Source organism: Equus asinus, chromosome 2 (genome assembly GCF_041296235.1).
Source record: "Equus asinus isolate D_3611 breed Donkey chromosome 2, EquAss-T2T_v2, whole genome shotgun sequence".
Taxonomy (NCBI): domain Eukaryota; kingdom Metazoa; phylum Chordata; class Mammalia; order Perissodactyla; family Equidae; genus Equus; species Equus asinus.
In genome coordinates, this window is record NC_091791.1 from 80,883,755 (window position 1) to 80,905,829 (window position 22,075).

The window sequence follows — 22,075 nt, forward strand, 5'->3', positions numbered from 1 at the left end:
GTCACTCATATAAAGAGTGCAGAGTAAATATCCACGATTACAAATAACTAATTGAAACATATCATCAGATTTAATGTTTATATTTTCTGCCAGAAAATCTATGCTAAAATTGTGAACCATTCTCTTTAAGGTAGACATCAGCCTGAATTGATAGCCTAGGAGCATGAAACAGACCTCTGAAAAAGTAAGTCCTGCCTTTGATTAAAAGACTTCTGGAGCTTAATATACTTCTGGGATCACTCCCAAGAACACATATATAATTTATAGAGTGACTACTCACTGCCAACAATAATTTTGTTCTCCCTACCTTTATAATAAATTCAGGAAACACCAATTTGAGGGGGAAAAAAGGCCATCTCCCATTTTCTGCCAATGAAATTCAAATCCAGATATATCTGCATGAAACACATCTGTACCCAGGCTTACATAATTTAAACATGAACTGAGATTTAGAGTTCTGACTCTTTGTTATTATAGAAAATTAAAAGTCTATCTCATAAAAAATATAATTGGCCTAAGACTAGTAGTTCCCTTTCAAACTTAATAATCCACTAAATTTTATGAATCACTTACTATTTCAAGGCACTGTGCTTGGTAGGATGAAGTAAGAAAATAAATGAGAGCTGCTCTGGTCCTTAGGGAATTCAGAAGCTGGTGTATGTATCTGAGAGCACACATACATATGTATTTAGGAAGAGAAGGCGGCACAGATATTATGCAGAATTAAGCCCAACTGGCAATATAATAGAAGTATAAACAAAGCACTTGAGAAGCACAAAGAGGAGAATTCAGAACATTTGGAAAAAAGCAGCCCAGGAGAGGGACTATTTGTGACAGGCTCTGAAGGACAAGCAGCATTTCAGCAGGCAGAAAAGTACAGGTGGGATAAGCAGTCACATGTCACTTAACAATGGGGATAAGTTCTGAGAAATGTGTTGTTAGATGATTTTGTCCTTGTGTGAATGCCATAGAGCGCACTTACACAAACCTGGATAACACAGTCTTACTACACTCCTAGGCTAGGTGGTACTAAGCTTATGGGACCACCGTCATATGTGCAGCCCGTTGTCGACTGAAACATTGCTATGTGGTGCATGAGTGTACAAGTCAGGGAGGACAAAGGCAAATGGAGATCTGAAAAAAAACCTGACATAGTGCAGGATCTTCAAGTAATCTAAGTGAGGGAAAGAAAAGACAGCATTTACATTGTAAGAACTTAAAAACATAAACAGTTCAGATTGATTTATTAGACTTCAATTGCTATTTTATTATGTTTGAAAAACAATCTCAATATCTCATCCTACAAGCAAATTTTCAGATAAACCAGAAAAGAATAAGATAGCATGACAGCAACAAAAATGGTTAAAATGCTCAGATCAGTAGGTCATCAGTAACAACCACATAGTCTAGTATATCTGCTAGGTATTAACCAGTTTAAATGGATGCCTAGCCCTATCTCAGTGCCTCGATGGCTACCTGACATACCTACTACAGAATTGGGAGAACTCGTTTTTAGTATTGGAAACCAGCTCTTACATGAAGAGATCAAGAGGACCACAGCTAGTACAGTGCTCAGTATAATGTGGAAAATCAAAACCCAGCTCACTAAATAGCCTGCCTGCTTCTAGCCACTACAGAATATCAGAAACCACCGGGAAAGTGCCAAATACTAAAATGATTAATATTTTCTTTTTAAGAAGAATATTTTTCACAACTGACCCCTATCACAGTAACTTGTACAAAGAGAATGTTTCATAAACACGTGTCAAATTAAAAATAAATTTAAACAGGGCTATAAAATGCATAATGTTTTGCCATGCACTATTACAATATTAATTATGTTACTTGGCATTATACTATAATAAATCAATCATATGCATACAGTGTTCAATATTATTTCACAGGATAAGCAAAGAGGTACTGTGGTATAAAGGAAAGAATCAGGGATTTGAAGCCAAAAGACCAAGATCTAAGTGAAAAGCCACGGCTAACACGGTTGCTTCAAATTACATGAAGCATTTCAGGTCTGGTACCTGGCTTCTCCATTCTTCATCTCCATTTAGCTGTTCATTTCTTCATCTGCACGATGAATATGACAGCAATAACTATCCATAGTCTTACGGTGACAATTAAATGAGATCATGCATGTCAAGGGACTCTGTAAACTAAAAAGTGCTACACAAAAGATTATTACATTGACTGTTTTCTAGGTGATTTCCTAACCCCAAAGACATCTTCATTTCCTCTCTTTCCTTTATCCTACACAGTTTGATCTATCAGCACATCCTGCAAGTGCTCAAAGTGTATTCCCAATCCTACCACATTTTCCCACCACCATTCCTTCTAGTCTGAAGAACCATCAGTTCCCACCCAGACTTCTGCAGGTACTTTCCAACCAGCCTCCCTGCTTCTCCTATGGCTCTCTCAACATCCTCTAATCCATACGAGAGCCAAAACAATCTTTCAAATATCTAAATCAAATCGCTAAAGTCACTTGCTCCAATGGCTTCTCTTCATGCTAAGAAGAAACCTCAATTCCCAACCATGGTCTGGAAGGTCCTCCATGACCTGGTCCTTTTGAAACCTCATCTCCCACCATTAGTCCCTTCATTCATGGTACCACAGCTGGAGCGGCCTCCTGGCTGTTCCTTAAACACTCTGTAAGCACACTGCTAGCCAGCGGCCATTACATTACCTGGTTCCTCTTTCTGGAATGTTAAAGAACTTAGTACTGCTCACTTTCTCAATTCATTCTAGTCTGCTCAAATGTCACCACCTCAAAAAAGGCCTTCCCTCTACACACTCTTTGTGAAAGGATGAGTCCTTGCCTCATCACTCTCTATCTTATTGCTGTGCTTTTCTTCATAGCCCTTATCAGCTCTGAAATTATCTCACTCATTTACTGTTGACTTTTCCACTAGAATACAAATACCACAGGGGCAAGGACTTTGTCTATTCTTGTCAACAATCTTATCTGAGTTATTTGCAGAGTAGGGGCTCAATTAAAAATCTGCTTAATGAATAGTGAAAACATTTTTCATATCCCCTTTAGTATACGTGTTCCACAGAAAACAGTAGGGTGCCCATAAATAACTCCCAGGCCTCTAGTAAACCCGAATATTCGAATAGCCTCAAAAGGCTTTATCCCACCTTGGAATTTGAAGTGGACTCCAAGAAACAAAGTCTGTTGCCAAACCCTTCTGCTGCCAAACATAGTTTCTGCTGCTCTTTGTGGACGGTGGCAGTACACTGCAGGACCACTTCATCATCCTGCAAAGGCAGAGGGAAAGAGGGGAAAGTGAGATTTCACATGACTACACAGTCTAAATCAGACTTAGAAGAATATTGTTTTAGCGCATTTTAAAAATTAGAGGAAAATGTAAGAATGGCTGTCCAGGAAAAGCCAGAGAATCAATTCCTAGAGCAGTTTTACTTGCAAAAAAGGTAACTGGGTGGGGGGCCGAGGGGGAGGTTATCGCCATTCAAGGCAATCGACAGTCTTCTCACTATCAATACTGATCCCAGAGGCAAGCCGTATGGAGAACCGTAAAACACAGGCTTTCCATGTTAGCACTCTTACACACTGTTTGAAACATCAAAATTAACAAGAAATTTTCTGACATCTTCCTAGGACATCAAATATCACCAAGAACAGAACAGATGCTAATAGCAGGTGTACATGTCGTTCCCAAACTAACACAGAAGAACAGGTCAATAACAGAACTTCTGGGTTCAAATCGACCAGAAAAATCATCTTAGTTCAACCACACATTGTCTACTTGATCGCATTTGAAATGATCCTGGATTGCTTAAAAATGTACAGAGAGATCATTTGTTAGTTCAGTCATCTGAAATTCAATTTCAATCAATTAATTAAGCAGGATTACAGGAAAAAACATACAAGGGAAAAGCTCATAAATGGGGTGACTCAGTATAGGCAGCAGGAGCACTGCAAGAAGCCTGGACTCTAGAAGGAGCAATAGCTGAGACTCCCACCCCAGCTCTGCCACGCACAGGTCAGTGATCTTAGGCAAAGTGCTGAACCTCTCAAATGATGAGATAAGTGAGATAAAGAATCTTACTCAGTGACTGACATGCAAAAGGCACTACTAAACAGACAATAAACTGCAGATATTATCATTTTTTTCAACAAAGTATCTGACTTTTAAGAGGTTCTAAGTGGCAAATTCCCAAAGAATCTAACCATTTATATTTTGACATTTCAATCTCAAAAAACAGGACACTTAACAGAGTAGCAAAAGAACAAATATGTTCATTGACTCTGTTAATCAGGAACATACAAGTGTATCCTGGAAGACCTTCACCACAGCAGAACGGCAGAGTGGAGCTGAAGAGACGGAATAAATATTCAGAAGCCAAAAACAAGCCTTTTTGGTTAGCCTGAAGAATAAGCTATATAAATTGGAAAAGTGCAACGCTAATTTGCATTTAAAACTCTATAATGCTATGTATTTGTTTATTTCTTATATGGTAGCAGCAATACTTAATAGCTGGCTTATAGCACCAGTCACAGGCCAAGTCCAATCTCTTAATAATCACCTCCCAGCTATCCCCCCAGGTGCTCATTAATTTCCAATGAACATTCAATTGTTACATTTAAAAAGTCATTTGCTAAGAAAATAGTGTTATTTTCATATAATGAGTGTATCTGAATATTAATTTATGCTTAGCATGGCTATAATAAAAAATAAGGGAGCATTTTTGTTGCTTATATAATCTGTAAGATCAAAGATATATTGTGTTTTCCAAATGTGTAGTGTAATAACAAAGAACAGAATTGTGCTGACGTGCTCAGTGCCTTACAATGCCCACAACCCTTTCCTGTCTTGTCTCACGTACCCTATGAAACTCAGTCTAGCACGTAAACTTCACTCCTGGGTAAGACAGGCTCCTTTGGATGCTGGAGGTTATCTAAATACCATTTAATAAATAATTGCTTTAATGTACTAATTAAAGACAGCTTGGGAAAGAGAGTAAGAGAATACAGCAGGGTATAGGCCAGGTGAGAATAACAGTGCTACCAATAAGCCCCAAAAGAAGAGAAGGCACACTATATTTACCAAAAGTATAGTGTGTGCCAGTCCTGGCCTTACTTATTTAATGCTCACACGATCTCTGTAATATCAAGATTACCCACACATATATAGATGATGAGGATGAGGCTCAAGATAACTTTTTACTCACAGAGGGCTGAACATACATATTTCCAGGAACCGACCATTTAACCTAATTTGCCTGAATGGAAAAGTCCCCGGCCCCATACTGCTTCTGGAGGTTTAACTGAGTTTCACCACGTTTATCCAGAGAAGTCCTTCTCGGTCTTCAACACACGTCCTAGAACCCAGAGGTCTTGCTAAAATGCAGATTCTGATTCTGCGGGTCTTGGATGGGACTGATTCTGCATCTTTAACAAGTGCTCAAGTATGAGGGCCACGCTCTCAGGAGCTAGGATCCTGAAGAGCTCCCAGAAAGGATATGGATTCCAAGAAAGATGTGAGCAGTCTCTGATAAGAATTTGGAGCAATGAATAGCAGCAGAATATTACAAGAAGTCTGTGTACTCTGGACAGAGCCAGAAATGAGAGCACATGTGGAGCTGCTCATTAATATGTGATACACACCAACCATATAACAGAAAGGAACAAACAAATAATATATTGAACTACTCTATTAAATTTATAAAACCAACTCATTTGTACAAAGTTTCCCTTTAGCATTGCGTGACGGAGCGCCTGGCCAAGAAGCAACATTAAGTTCAAGAGAGCTCTGCTACACCTCCAAGGAAGAGGCTACAGCTACAACTTTCAATCACAATTCAACTTTGAATGACAGAACCCAGCCTGACATACTTACAGGCTTTTTTCAGTTTATCTGGGAGCTGGTTTTATTTTACATTCCAGCAAGCAAAGGGTTCCTTTGTGACACAAAGTAAAATATACTGAGCATTGACAGACCAAACACCAGTTCACAAACACCTGTCAGTTCCCTTTAATTAACTCATTATTCATCTGAAAGTACAGTTTGTCCCCAGAACCACTGTGGTTTGAGAGCCTACTGACTATGGATTTGATAAGTTTTGATAAATAGCTTTATTTTTTATTGATTATAACCCATGTGGAGTAAATCTGGTTATACTCAACATATGTGTGCATAAGGATACAGGTTCTCACACACACACACACACACGGAATCTATTTCCTATTCCAAGAAGAAAAACTAAACACTGCCTAGTACTGATGGCATCCAGAGAGTTAACACTGCTCAGGTTACAGAACAGTAAGGATTCATTAAAGTATGTCTTCTTGGGCCAAAAAGCCTCTTCTGAGTTAGTCTTTGCTACCCTGGCCCTGAGGCCCACACTCCCACCTCTCATTTCTTGCCTTCACATTTTGGTCACATATGCCACTGGTGTACCTCTGCACTTGAGTGCACACAAGGACCACCATTCTTCCTGCCTTAGCCCATAAAAAATCACCCTTAAATATTCACCTTTTGGTATATTTTGCTTTTCAGTTCCTATGTCTTATATTCTAGTACCTAGCACCTAATACCTAGGGCAACAAATTTTGATTCAACTCACAAAAAATCATATTCCATAACCAAAATGCTACAAAGGTGAATTCTGCTTATGTTCTATTATTTTTTAAAATTTCAAAGTCTGTTAATTAACCATGAATGACTACTATGATCCTAAGATACTAGGATTTTGCTGCTCCAGGAAGCACTTGAATCTACACCATTCCCTATTTTTTTTTTAAAGATTTTATTTTTTCCTTTTTCTCCCCAAAGCCCCCCCAGTACATAGTTGTATATTCTTCATTGTGGGTCCTTCTAGTTGTGGCATGTGGGACACTGCCTCAGCGTGGTTCGATGAGCAGTGCCATGTCCGCGCCCAGGATTCGAACCAACGAAACACTGGGCCGCCTGCAGCGAAGTGCGCAAACTTAACCACTCGGCCACAGGACCAGCCCCTACACCATTCCCTATTTTATAACACAAACTTGAAGAAACAAAATTACCTAATCTTTCTTTATACAAATCCTAAACAAAATAATAAATTATAAAGAAAGAATCTTTTAGAAGAAATCTCATGAACAATTAGATAAATGGCAGTGCTTAAGTAAGAGTGATACCTAGTTTACAGCCACCAAGTCCTACGGCTTCTACTCCAATACCTTTCAAATCCATCAGTTTCTCACCCCCCTGGCTATCATCGTCTCTCGTTCAGACATCTTCAAAACCCACTGAATAGTTTTCCACACTGCAAAACCCCCTTCCATTGGTGCTTCACCTTGAGGTCACACCATCAATCTGACTATACTGTTTCCTGGTTTCAAATCGCTCAATGGCTTCCCTTTGTTCTGAGGAAAAAGACCAAAAGAATGGTCTGGTGCCAGCCCAACATTTCCTCCAAACAAACTTCATTCCTATGTTCCTACAGGACTTCTGCACATGCTATTAAACTCTTTCTCCCTCCTCTAGTTAAGCCTTATTCAAGTCTCAACCAAAGCATCCTTTCCAATGACAAGCCTTCCCTGACCCACCAGGCTAGGTCAGTTCCTTGGTTTTATGCTCCTAAAGCACTATAATCCCCCCTTCTGTTTCCTCAGTTGTCATTATGCATTCATTTATGTAACTATTACAGTGTCTAACACTGTGCCTGGCAAATCAAACAGTCTCAATAAAATGATTACTTATCATAACCCACTTTATGATTGCTCATAAATATGTGCTGCCATGCTGACAAATGGAGTTGCTTTTTAGAATTGCCAAGGTAAGATCCTTTTTAACTTCCAATTAAAGCTAGTATTGCACAATCCCACTAAGTAATTTCATGGTTACATGACGCCAGGAAATAGGACAATATTGGAGGAAGTTATCGACCCTGTCTGTTAAGTCTATGACAAATTTTAATGTATCATAAGTATCTGTAGCATCAATATAAAATTCAATCAGATCACTGGAAAAAAAGCAACCCAGTCCCTAATTTTCCCTCTATTTCCACATAAACGTAATAAAACTTAGATTACAACTCTTTCCATATACAATCTAAGCAAATCAAACAAATTGTACTCTTGAAAAGTCAAGAAATGCTCCTAATAATCCCAGTCATTAAAAAATCCCTCACATCGCTCCAGGTACTTTCCTTAGATTCTTACTACCCTTGTCTTTCAAGATGTTTATCCAGGTTCAGACTTTCTGTAACTTGTCCTCCCCTCAGTTATGTCCTGACAATTTCTCCATGGTTAGCTCCAACTCAAAAAGTTCACCATACGCATTGCAGCCTCTGGCTATCTGTCAAGCAGGTCAGATTAAACTCCACGGAAACCAGGTGTCCAGTCAAAATAAACACTTTAGTTAAAACCTGAGGCAATAATATCACCATCCAATTTAGTCCACTGCACATAGTAACTGCTCCATAAATATATGTTGGACTGAATTCCTTTTGTTAAACATTCTTGTATTCTTCCTGTGACCTTACACCACTTCAGAACAGAGATCTATTCTTCAGGAGGGGAGAAGCCGGCAATGTAATACTGTATTCCAGGTAATTTTGTAATGAGTAAATAAGACATGATTTCTATAACAAATGCTGCCAAAACTACTGGAATAGTATAACATGGAAAATAATTATCAAGCAGCAACATCAACAGCTTCTTTCAAACATTCATTTATCACTTAAATATTTACTGAGGACATAATATGAGCTAGGAAACGTTCGAAGCACTTGAGATAAATCACTGAATAATTCGAAGATCCCTGAACTCATTAGGCTTATATTCTGGCAGAGGAAGAGAGACAATAAATAAATACACACTAAATTTATAAATTGTTAGAGGTTTAAAGTTCTATGAAAAAAAAAATGAAACAGTATAAGGGGGATTAGGAACGCTGCTGCGGGGGGGAAGGTTGAAATTAGGATTAGACCTGTCAGGCCTCATTGAGGGGATGACTTCTGAGCAAAGACTTGAAACAGGGAAGGGGAACTAGCCAGATGAGGATCTGCAGGAGGAGTATTCCAGGCAGAGGGAAGGCCAGCGGAAGTCCCTAAGGCAGAAGAACATTTAGCACATTCCAGAAGAGGGAAAATGTCATTGAAGCTGGAGTGGAGTAGGCCAGGGGGAAGATGATGGGAGACGAGGCTGGAGATAATGGGGCCAGATCACGAAAGGCCTTGAGCCCAGGGTAAGATCTTCGGTTTTTACTGAGGGAATGGGCAGCCACTGTGTCATGTACCAAGTGCAGGCTGCAGGGAGGCATGGAAGAGGCAGGGGGACCTAAAGGGCGTTACTCAACCATTCAGGGGATGTCACGGTGACTCAGACAAGGGTGGCAGCAGTGGAGGTGAGAGAAGTGATCAGATTCTGCATATATTTTGCATTTATCGAGTGCCTACTATGATCCAGGAACTGCGACAGGAGGTCACAAATTTATCTCATTTATTCCATCATTGCATCCGACTTTCCTGGCCTGTGGCCAAATAAAACATATAGAGAAATAATATTTATTTTTCTTACAGTGAATATGTAGTTATCAGAGCAAAGGAGTTGAGACAATTCAAAGAAAAGAAGCCCATATTTTTGGTCCTGCACTGAGTCTATATTTATTCACTGAAAAGACACAGGCAGCGCTCGGTTTGCACGTTAGTACAGGACCATAAAAATGACCACACAAAGCAATCTTTGGGAAAATTGTTTATGATTGTTCTGTGACCTTTAAAACATTCTGTCCAAACATTAAAATCTTTCCTTGTATCAGTTATAAAAGCATAGAGAAATGAAAAATAGTAAAATTAATATTTGTTTATTATGCTATACTTTAAAACATTAGAAACAACGAGAATTAAAGTATTTTATTTCTTCGTAAAACATTTATCAAGAGCCACTTCAACAGCACTTGCCTGCTTTCGGCTTCTCATTACATAACTTTCCATGTGGAATGTGCATTTCTTCCATGCCTTGGAGAATTGTCACACTTCTTCTACATTTGGATCATTTTCCAGCATTTTCAATGTTATGAAATGTCTCTGAGAGTTCCTTTAATGTGAATTTTTTTGCCAGTGTCACTTCCCGTGGGACGTCTTCATCCTTTGTGTCACAACCATTTTCCTCATTTACGTCAATAAGCCCATCTTCACTCTGGGAAGCCAGTGTCTCGGGCTGCATATTGACAGTTTCTCAAGCGGCAGCCGTGTCCACACTCCCACACTCAGATATTGCTTCTCCAACTCCATTTATGTTCAATGGGAATTTCATTTCCAGGATTACCACTTTTGGTTTCTTTACTGCACTTTCATCTCTGTTAGCCAATGCCCATTTATCCATTTTTGTAAAATGTCCCGTGCCTTGATCACAGGGAGACAAGGAGGCAACACAACTATACACTTGCTGTCTGGCTGCGAAATGAAGAAGAGAGGTGCAGGGACCAACCAGCACAGACTCTGAAAGAAGTGATGTGATTGGTCACTGATCACAATGTGCAGCTGGTACATGACAGCGATTCACAGACTGAAGAGCCAACAGCGAAGTTTGGACTTTATGCAATTGTTCAGTTAATATACCATCGTAAATGAAATCTGAACATTATGTTGGGGTGCTTACGTCATCTAACTAAACTACGCTAACTGAAATTGTGCACATCAGAACCACGCAAAGCACAGCCCGCCTATGTTTATTAAGAACCTACTAAAGACACAGCAATTTAAACACATTTTGAAAGTAGAAGTTGACAGGATTTGCTGACAAATTATACGAAAAAAAACCAGAAAAATATCGTTTAATAAATTGCAGTTGTGCAACTGGAAAAAAAATTGTCACACTAGAGAGAAACCCTATAAATGGAATGAATGCAGAAGAGCCTTCAAGCACGGCTTTAACCTTTATGCGCACACTGAAAACCAACATGGGGGAGACACTATGTGACTGTGCTCTCTGTAGAAGAGCCTTCAGTCATCATTCATCCCTTAAGGTACATGAGCAAATTCACCCCAGTAAAATAACATAAGCATGTCATTTCCATGGAAAAGCTCTGAATGCATACTCTGTCCTTAGACAACATCAGACACTTTGCACTGGAGAGAAGCCCTATTAATGCAATGAATATGGAAGAGCCTTCAGCCAGAGCACACACCTACGTTGACACCAGAGAATCCACACAGGGTTCAGAAAAACTATATGAATTATACGATTACGGGAAAGATTTCAGCCAGCAGGCTACCCTTTACACACTAAAGAATTCATATGGTTGAGAAATTTTCTGTCTGTAATCAGTGTGTAAAGGCCCTCACTGATAAATCAAAAACATGAGCAAATTTGCATCAGAGGGCAGGCCTAGCTCTGTAATCACCCATGGTGGACCTTCAGCAAGCTCTGGCCTCGGTGTGCACAAGAAAACTCTGAATGGTTATAATCTTTAAGGCAAGAAAGCCTTTACCAGGAGGTAGAACCCTCTGGGAGAGTACCAGATAATTCCTGCTAGACAAGCACTTCAATGAAGTAAACATCTGAAACCCATTTCTCAGAGAACAATACTTATAAGACACGTGGATTGACACTGTATAAAACAATCTCAGTGTTAGGAATGAAGGATATCTTCAACGATCACTCATTCCTTAGTCAACATTCAAGAGCTCATCTGAGGAGACACCGATCCTAACACCAAGGTGGAGAAGCTACAGGTGGAGCTCACATCAGAAAACTACCAGGAAGACACTCTGCAAAGAACCCTTCAGCACCCAGTTCTGCAAATAATTCAGACTTTTGCTGAATGATGAATTATTGAAAAGATGTGGAATAGAGATACAGTATTCCGATAAATGTTGAGTGTGGAATTTGGTAACAAGTAATAATTAATTAAGATACACACTCCTCAATAAATTTGTACTTGTGAATATGTATGCCGTAAAAGTTGTTGAAAACCGTAATATGTTGCTATTTGTCTTGACAGAACCATGAACATTATGCTGAATGAAAATGGGCCTTTTTTCCTTTAATAATCTCTCTTTGTTCGTCAGTTAGACAGCTTCTGTCATCTATGCAGCACTAAACATACTGACAAATACTTAGGTCAATCAGAAAACAACTTTGAATGCAACTAAAAATGTAGAATACAAAATAATGCATCTTAACTATTATGTAAGTGTTAAAATACAAAAGCACATGACAAGAATGAATGAAAACACAGATAAACAAATACATAATTTATTAATAAATGAATAAAATTAGATTCCTATACCATATGTACAAAAAAATCGACCCTAAGATTTAAGTTAAATTGTGAAAGGCAAATTCTAAGACTTTCAGAAGAAAATATGGGTGAATATCAGTATGCGCTTATAATAAGAAAGGATTTCTCAAGCAAGACACAAAGAATACAAAAGATTGATAACTTCAACATCATAAAATTAAGAAGCTCTGTTCAATAAGAGCCACTGTAAAGTAAAATGACAAACCAAAAACTATGAGAAGATATTTGAAATTCATATAATAGACAAATGAAGACATAAAGAATTTATAAAAATCATTGAAAAAGCGGAAAAATAGGCAAAAGATATAAATAGCATTTCACAGTACAAGAAATACAAATGGTGAATTATCATATGAAAAGAGGTTATTAGTAATTAGAGTATCAGTAATTAGAGAAATATAGGTATTAGTAATTAGAGAAATAGAGACTAAAAGCAAAATAAAATTTATTTTATACTCTCCAGACTGGCAAAAAAGAAAAAAACCCCAACAATACCAAGTGTTGGCAAGAATGGGAAAAAATGGAAACTGTTATACACTGCTGATGGTGAGTAAATTGTTAAAAAACACTTTAGAAAACAATTTGACATTGAAGTTGAAAATGCACATGCCCTGCAACTGGCAGTTCCATTTCTACATAAATTCACTAAAGAAAATCTCATTTATTTGTACAAGAAAGCATGTGTAAGAATGCTCATAATGGCACCAAAATCATGAATGAGAAAATGGTGCTAACCATCAAATTCAGCGGAAGAGGCAAGAAGAATAACAGAAACAGCAATCAGATTGCTCACCAAGGCATTCAACTGCAAGGCATGGGTTGCGGTGAGCACTTCAGAACTGAGGCTAAAGTCAACATGTGCTGGAAGAGCCTTCTTCTGTGGGGCCTAGTATGTGATACAGGCGCAGATGTGGCAACCTCAAGGATCCAAGCAGACTTGGACATCAGCAAAAATGGTCACAAGTCTTGGAAAAAGAGATGAACCATGACATCAGATTCTATTGAAGTATACCAGATTCCATAAGTGACTAGTTAGGGACTCCTGCCCCAAAAACATACGCTTTGCAGTAAAACTAAAGGCGCTGAAGCAAACAGTAAAGACTCATAATCTCTCACGCATGCAGTACGAGAGGGCATGTGAAAGCCCGCCGAGGCATGGGAGGGACCAGTGAATGGACACCACAGCAGCTTTGGGAAAAATCTGTTCTTCTTAGTAAGATTTTTCTTCGCAATGACATGATCCCATTTGGACTACAGTATGACTGTCCAGTCCTCAGTTCCTCACCAGCAAATGAACCCAATATCCTTCGAGGGCTCTGCTGGCACTCAGGTTTTATGGTTCTGTGGAAAAACGCAAAAGGAGAGAAGAGAATCCCTCTCCTGCACAAATCCAAAGAGAAAAATCAAGTGTACCTTTCACACTTTTACTGTATAAGCCGATCTCCAGCCCTGTTTTTTTGTTTTTGTTTTTTTGGTAGAGGGAATTAGAGGACATTTCATTAGTATCGTTAACTAATCATGCTGTGTATGTGGTTTTACGCAAGATCACAGTAATACCTTTTTTATCTCATAAAATAATACAGCTACGAAAGTAATCTGCTGTTCTCTGCTGATGACTATTAAGCAAAAGTATATACACAAAACGACAGGAAAGAGCTTACGGGCTACAAGCACAGCATTAGCAGTGTGTCTGGGTAATGTCAGCTGAAAGAGAGCTGGACAGAAACACCCAAATATCAGAGATGATCAAGACATCAGACCTCTCACTTAATTTCCAGCAGTCACAGTGGCAGCTATCCAAACGTAAGGCAGGAGGCAGAATGTTTCCTCTGAATATATAAACATTTCATCAATGCCTTTCTATTCCCAGATTAGTAAAAACAAACACTTCTATCAGAAAGGAACTTTACCTTTTTCATCTTTAATACACTAAATCAGGAAATCCATCAGCACAGAGTAAATTCACTGTGCCAATAAGCTCTGAGTAAACCCTCTGGTATTCTCAAACAGTTTCACTGTCATCAACCAACCCATCGAGAGTCCTACTCTACTTGTCCCCTCACAGGCCAGTGGCAATCTTCAGTGACTTGAATTTCTAGCTTCCTGCCAACTAAGACTTAGCAAAAATACAAGCTGGAAACTACAGAAGTCTTGAATGCCTTTCTTAAATGTCACAGAAACAAAATGAAACACAAAACAGGAAACAGACAAGCTTTTATCTTATGAATAGCCACAAATAATGATCCCATTTTAATAGGTTTACGTTCTTGGAATTTAACACGTCCAAAATGTAAATCTTTCTTTAATTCTCCCAAATGTTGCCATCCCCTTTGTTCCTTAGCTCCATAGTAGCACTGCCAATCAAAGTAATTAAAACCAGACACCTGGGCGCCATCTCTATTATTTCCTTCTACTAACTGCTATATTTCTTCCACCTGCCCTTCCATTGCCCCAGGCCTCGTGTAAGTCAACTCCTTCCCGTGGGCTATGAGGCCTTGCACCATCTATTTGCTCCTACCTCTAGAATAGTCTCTCACATCTTTCTCCACTTTGTTCGTGACAATCCAACTATCCATGTCTTCTTTTTATTGCTCAAATGTGGAAAGTCCTTTTCTGTCTTAAGGCCTTTGCTCGTTTTTCCCTTTGCCAGAAATGCACTTCCTCCTTTGTAAAGCCCGCTCCTTCCCATTCTTGAGGCGTACCTTACAGTCCTCTCCTTACCGCCCTGCCCAGCCTTATCTGTCTCATTCCTTTATAACATGGATCACTTTTGTAATTGTTTTATTGAGCTCTTTTCTTGGTCATTGTCTTCTCCCCCAAGTATGTACACTCCATGAAGAAAGGGACTCTGGCTACCCTGTTTATACTGCATCCCTGGTACACAAGAAACATTCATAAAGGATATCTGAAGAATAAAAGAAGGAATGAATTCTTTCTATGCCTTTCAAGGGGAAAGGAGCTGCCATTTATTCTATACTTGAACCACCTCCCACTTAGTAGTAGCTAACAACCACTAAGCACCTATGTCTCAGGAACTGTGCATTTTCTCAATGACACACCAAGGGAAGTGCCATGTCAGTTCCATTTATTGACTTCTACCCATCATAGAGCACAGCATCTGGCACCAAATAGATAGTCAGTGGATAAACAACTGAACAGCTCTATGAGTTAAGTACTTACAAGTATGAGTAAATGCTATTATTATGGTTACTTTACAGATAAGAGAGAAAAAGAGCCATTGTGAGAGTAAATCATTTGCCCATGGTTACCCAGCTCCTCCCAGAAACTGACCCTAGGACAATCCTCTGATTTCCTTGTATCAAATGTGTTTTGATGATGTGGCTACAGGTAAAGTGAATAAAGTTACTATAGGCAGGTTGAATTCTGTTAAAAACAAAACCACTTGAAAAATAATTTACAGAAAATAAGCAAATTTGTTAGAATGGAGGAGTGGCAGGCAGTAGTGAGATGAGAAAGAGAAGGTTGCCTGTATCACTAGTAGGTAATTAAAATTTAGTCAATAATTAAAATTTAGCCTGAGAAAGGGCAGTCTCAAGTAGTGCCACTTAATGGATTTTTTGGAAAGGACAGAGAAAACCAAAGTAGAAGACAGAGATCAACATAGAAAGAAGAGGAGAAAGGGACCTTTTTAACATTCATTTAGAGATGGAATACTAGTTTAAACCTATTTTTCTGGGCTACTGTAGAAGGAATGAATGTATCAACATCTGCCATATCCTTTTGGAACTCATTAAAATACTGATAAAATAAAGTTGTTGGCTTAGAAGTCAGCAGAGCACCTTCCTCTTCAATTACTTCTTTCCCAAGTTTCAATGTTACACTAAAACCCAGGAAACAGGAGCAGCAATGAACCAAGGCGGAGCAGGGTCATGGGCACAGGCTGCCCCAGGGGCAGGCAAGAAGGTGGTACTCTCTGCAGGGAGCTTCAAAACTGGAGGGAAACCCACAAAAAGTTGGCCTGCGTTTGATTCTCACCCTGCACTGGGAATTCTAAACACTGTCAGGGAATACACTCCTACCACCCTGGCTGACTGCTCCCGCCACCACACCCCCTCCTCCTGCACGGTAGGTCACAGAGCATTGTGTGTGTTATCTGCCATGTCGCCAAATCTCTCACTCCTGGCGAATCTATGAATGAGTGATGTCCACAGTGCCTGTCCTCAGCAGCCCTCCTCAGCTCCTGGTGACTCATGCCTCTGGCTTCCTGTATGGAGTCAATCCATCTCCTATTTGGTCTTCCTCTTTTCCTGTGGTCTTCTACTTTTCCCAGCAGTATTGTCTTTTCCAAAGAATCCTGCCTTCTCATGATGTGCCCAAAGTAGGACAGCCTCAGTTTTATCATTTTTGCCTCCAGCAATAGTTCAGGCTTAATTTGCTGTAGGACCTACTTGTTCTTCCTTCTAGCAGTCCAGGTATCCTTAGAGCTCTCCTCCAGCACTACATTTCAAATGAATCAATTTTTTTCCTGTCAGCTTTCTTCACTGTCCAGCTTTCACACCCATATATCGTAACTGGGAATACAAGCATGTGGATAATCTTGGCTTTGGTCTCTAATGACACTTCCTTATGCTTAATAATATTTCCTAATTCTTTCCTTGCTGCCCTTTTGAGTCTTAGTCTTCTCTTGATTTTTTGGCTCCATTTAAATTGATGCCTGAACCAAGGAAAACAAAATCTTTTAACAATTTCAATGTCTTCATTGTCTATGTTAAGCTGTGTAGTTCTTCCGTAGTCATGATTTTTTCTTCATGTTCAAAAAAAGTCCCGCTTTCGCACTTTCTTCTTTCACGTTCATCAATTCATTTCAAGTCATTGCTGCTTTCTGACAGTAAGATGGTGTCATCTGCAAATCTTAGATGGTTGGTATTTTTTCCACCAATTTTCACTCCTGCTTCCTGAGTCTAGTCCAATCTTTCGTATTAATCTGTGTACAGATTAAATGGATAGGGAGGTAAAATGCACCCTTGTCTGACACCTTTGCCTATAGGAAACCATTCTGTCCCTCCATATCCTGTCCTGACAGTGGCTTCTTGTCCACAATATAGGTTATGCATCAGGACAGTCAAGTGACTGAGGCACGCCCATTTCTTTGAGAGCAGCCCACAGCTTTTCACGATCCACACAGTCAAAGGCTTTACCGCAGTCTATAAAACAAAGACTAACCTTCCTTTGAAACTCTCTGGAGCACTCAAGTAGCCATTGAGTAATTGCAATTAGATCTCATGTGACTCTCCCTTTTCGAAATCCAGCTTGGACATCAGGCATTTCTTGCTCCATATATGCATATCCAATACCAGAGTAAAGCTGAAGAACACTAAAAGAATCGCAGCACCAAAATATAACATAAACCACATTCCTACGAATTTAAAGTCCTCACAAAAAACAGATTTGCATTGTTAAACTTAATTGACAGAGAACTGGAAGAGCTATAGACTGAAACCGGAAGTATTATTAAGGAAGAATGCGAAAAGACGAAGCCTGAAGTAAAAAGAAAAGAAAAAACTGAGACGGATAACAGAAGAAACACTAAAAATGGTTAAGAACAGGCAAGAAGCAAAAGTAGATGACAAAAGCAGGGTTAGAATCTGAACGCAGTTTTTCAAGGACTGTCACGTAGAGATAAAGAGAACCACTCTAACGGCCAGTGCAGAGAGAGAGAAGAGAACCACAGAAAAGGAAGAACAAGAGGTCTCTTTAGAAAATTCCAGAAGTCAAAGGGAAATTTAAACCTAGATTAGGAATGCTGAATGACCAACAGGGAAGCACACTACCTGATCAGGAGAAAATATAGGGAAAGTGGGAACGGTACATTGAAGATCTACACACAAGAGAGAAAAGGAAGACAGATTCCTGTGAGGAAGAACCCAGAACTCACTGACTATTAGAGCTGCTACATTACTAAAGGAAGGCTACACAAACACACAAGAATGCACATACACACACAGAGGCTGGCATATTCAACAGCACAACTAGAAGAACACACAAATAATTGATGGATGCAGATACGATCCTATAATCTATCCGATCCCAACTACAGAAGAACTGAGGTAGGTCAGGTCTGTTGCACCATAAGACTATGTGAAAAATCCATTTCAGTATCATAATGATGTATCCCATCTATTCTCTAGTGAAATTTTATTTCAAACGTGTGAAAAAACATTGAAACTTCCCTCATGAACACCACCGAAGATTTAGTGCCTAAAAACTATATTTCTCGATAGACAGCAAGCGAAGAAGAAAAAAGTTTCCCAGAAACCATGAGGTAAAGGAAATTTCTTTGCTCCTATGTTATAAATCCTTGCAAGTAAGTTTCTGAAATATTTTCACAGCTGTGATAAAACAAAAATTAGAATTAAAAAAAAGATAAATGGAATTAAAGAGCCTAAAATGGCCTGGATAATATATGAGATCATAGATGTAGAATTATAACAATGGAAGCAGCTTACTAAAATTAAGCACTTAATTTGACCCTTATCATAAGAGGATTGACATGCCAGTGAAAAACCAGATCCAGAAGACTGAGTATATTTCAGACATTCTAACTCAGGGTCTGTTTCTTGTGAGACAGAGATTAAGGTTGACAGATACATTCACCAACAGTAATGTCTTAACAGAATCTCAACAGAAATGTATCTTTTCTTCTTTTCCATTTAGAAAATAGCATGCATAAAATCTGTGCCTGTATTCCCAGCTCTGAAATCATCTGAATTTCCAACTTGGCATTGAAGATTGCCTCAACGCATAAAGATTCTTGTTAAAATTCATCTTAATATATGTGCTGAGTATAAGAATGTTATTTCAACTCTCTCATTCCCATATGTGGAATATGACCAAAGAAACAGCTATTAAAGAAAATGAGTGTCCCTATTTGCACATAATGCATGAAAATCAAGCACAGAGACAAGCAGAGTAATTTAGCACTCATTAATGTCTCCCTGTCACCTAGATGATGCTCAAGCATTAAGTATTAAGAGACCAAAGAGAGGGCCAGATGGGCTGACCCCTTAGAATTCATTCTGCAATTACACCAGAGCATTATCTATTGTACAAACTGTTTTTGAGATATGATACCTCTATGAAAAATTAAATATATTTATTCATACCACTTTGAAATATTTACTATCTATGAAGAGCAGATGAGACTCACATATAAGTATAAATCTATAACCAATATACATAATATATTGGTTGAGATTGCATGCCTATTTCAGAATGTTGAAAGTCCTCCTCCTCTTCTCTGAAGAATGGCAGAGACCACAGTGAGCGAGTGGCATCTCAAAGATCCCCACCAGACTCAGACTGTATAAACTATGTTAAAATCCTGAGAAGAAAACAACTGTGTACTAATTATCCAACATTTTAAGGAAGGATACCAAAAAGACTATATTTTAAGGAAAAATACTGAAAAGACAAGCAAAACTGGAGAAGTAATTTTAGAGGCAATTTTCAAGATCTGAATCTATATATTCAAAACTCTATTTCAAGATAAGGCAATTTTAGACTTGAGAACACTATGCTTTCTTGTATTACATACACACACACACACACACACACTCTCTCTCTCTCTCTCTCTTTTAGGTGCTACATATACTACTCTATGACCTCCACTAAGCATATTTTTCCTGTATTGCACAACACAAGGATAAATTTTCAAGACTAATCAAAAAAAATAACAGCAGTCTGGACTGCTATATATAGTACACCACCCATAGAATAAACACCAAAGAGTTCTCAGCAAAAACGTGGAGCGTGGAATAACATTACTCATAGAAACTTTTTTTTTTTTTTTTGAGGAAGATTAGCCCTGAGCTAACTGCTCTCAATCCTCCTCTTTTTGCTGAGGAAGGCTGGCCCTGAGCTAACATCCGAACCCATCTCCCTCTACTTTATATGTGGGACGCCTACCACTGCATGGCTTGCCAAGCAGTGCCATGTCCGCACCCGGGATTCGAACCAGTGAACCCGGGGGCCACCGAAGTGGAACATGTGAACTTAACTGCTGCACCACCGGGCCAGCCTCCATAGAAACTATTTTTAATTTTGTTTCTGGGATATGTTTTGATATGTATCTCCCCACTTGCATATTTATACAAGGGTTTCATAACTCAAAACATATGGACATAACATTTATCTATGCATTCACAGATTTGCTTTTGAAAAGCACAGTGAAATATTAGTTTGCAATTTCAGGCTCCAATTTATTTCTACAAGCAGCAACCCTATTAAATTCTATTCTTGCTAATTATAAATGTAATTCTTTAATTAAAATGGAGATTGCCACCCAGTGTACCAGGCACCAAAACCTCCATATTTTTATAGGGTTTCAGTAAATTACATCACTTTTCTTTCAATCAGTAAATATTTCAGCTGAGGCTTTTCTCTGACCTGGGAATGAATCGATGAACCAGCAAATTATGCCTGAGCATTAAACCATTCCTGAGAAGAGTCAGATACCCTTGTGCTACAGAAAGTAAGTACAAACAAAATAGCAAATTTTAGCTCTTGTGTTGCTTTCACTCAGCTTACACAAGTATTAAAAATATCAGCAAAAGGTTAATTTGCACATGAAGCAAAATCATGATACAAGTTTTAGGACTAGTTTTTGAAAAGCTTACTGTTGAACTCATAAAGGCCAGTTTACAAGGGGTCAAACATAATGGATGGAAAACATAAAAGTTACCCAGATAAAGAGAGAGACACAAAACGGTCATTACAGAAATCTTGCGGTTTTGCAAAAAGAGCCCACTGGAGCCCAGAAGGAAACCCCAGATCTGAAGGCCTTCTTCAACACTTCCTAGCTGCATGATCCTGGGCAGAATTCACTCATTACTTTATCCTCAGTGTTTTTATCTATTAGTTGAAAATAATAATGTTACATGATAATAACCTATAACTTGTCCAATATCCACAATAATTATTTAATAATTTGTAATAATAAATCATATGAATTAAGTGGAAAAAGCATTATTCTTGGACTAGATTCACTCAGACTTTGAATACCTGCTCCCCAGCTCTCCTTTTTTTTTTTTTTTAAAGATTTTATTTTTTCCTTTTTCTCCCCAAAGCCCCCCGGTACATAGTTGTGTATTCTTCGTTGTGGGTTCTTCTAGTTGTGGCATGTGGGACGCTGCCTCAGCGTGGTCTGATGAGCAGTGCCATGTCCACGCCCAGGATTCGAACTAACGAAGCACTGGGCCGCCTGCAGCGGAGCGCGCGAACTTAACCACTCGGCCACGGGGCCAGCCCCTCCCCAGCTCTCCTTTTATTAGTCACTGTGATTGTCAGTATTTTCATCTATGAAATGAAGATAACACCCTACCTTAGAGGGTGGTTGAGAAGGACTGAATTAATCAAAAATATAATACTTACAAAGTGCCCAGGACAAGGTGCCCATAATATAAAAGATTCTTAAAAATTGTTACTTCATCATTTTTATTTTTGTAAGGATTAAATTCACTCAATTCAAGACATAACAAGTTCTTGCACCCATGGAGCTTACACTTGGGGACAAGATGAATAATGAGCCAATGAATAGTTACAAAATTTGCCATCAGATAGTGATAAGAGCCAAGAATACAAAAGGACAGGGTGCAGAGTATCAAGAGTAATGAATGGGGTTATATTACAGGCTGGTCTGAATGGGTCTCTCTGATGAGGGGACACTGAACAAAGATCTGAATAAAGGTGGGAGTGAGCACATGGAATAGTCTAGGCAGAGAAGGGCAGCAAACACAAATACTTTGAATGAGAAAGGATTTGGTGAGCTCCCGGAGGAGAGAGGGGGCTGG

At 38.9% G+C, this 22,075-nt stretch overlaps 1 protein-coding gene across 6 annotated transcripts in view; it reads right to left on the reverse strand.

Moving 5' to 3' along the window:
* RYR2 (ryanodine receptor 2) overlaps positions 1-22,075 on the reverse strand; it is a 674,743-nt gene that overhangs the window by 494,948 nt on the left and 157,720 nt on the right. For all 6 annotated transcript variants that reach the window (XM_070492185.1, XM_044758547.2, XM_070492181.1 and 3 more), the window contains exon 2: positions 3,151-3,270. In XM_070492185.1, the coding sequence (XP_070348286.1) occupies positions 3,151-3,270 (120 nt within the window). The remainder of the gene's footprint in view (positions 1-3,150; positions 3,271-22,075) is intronic.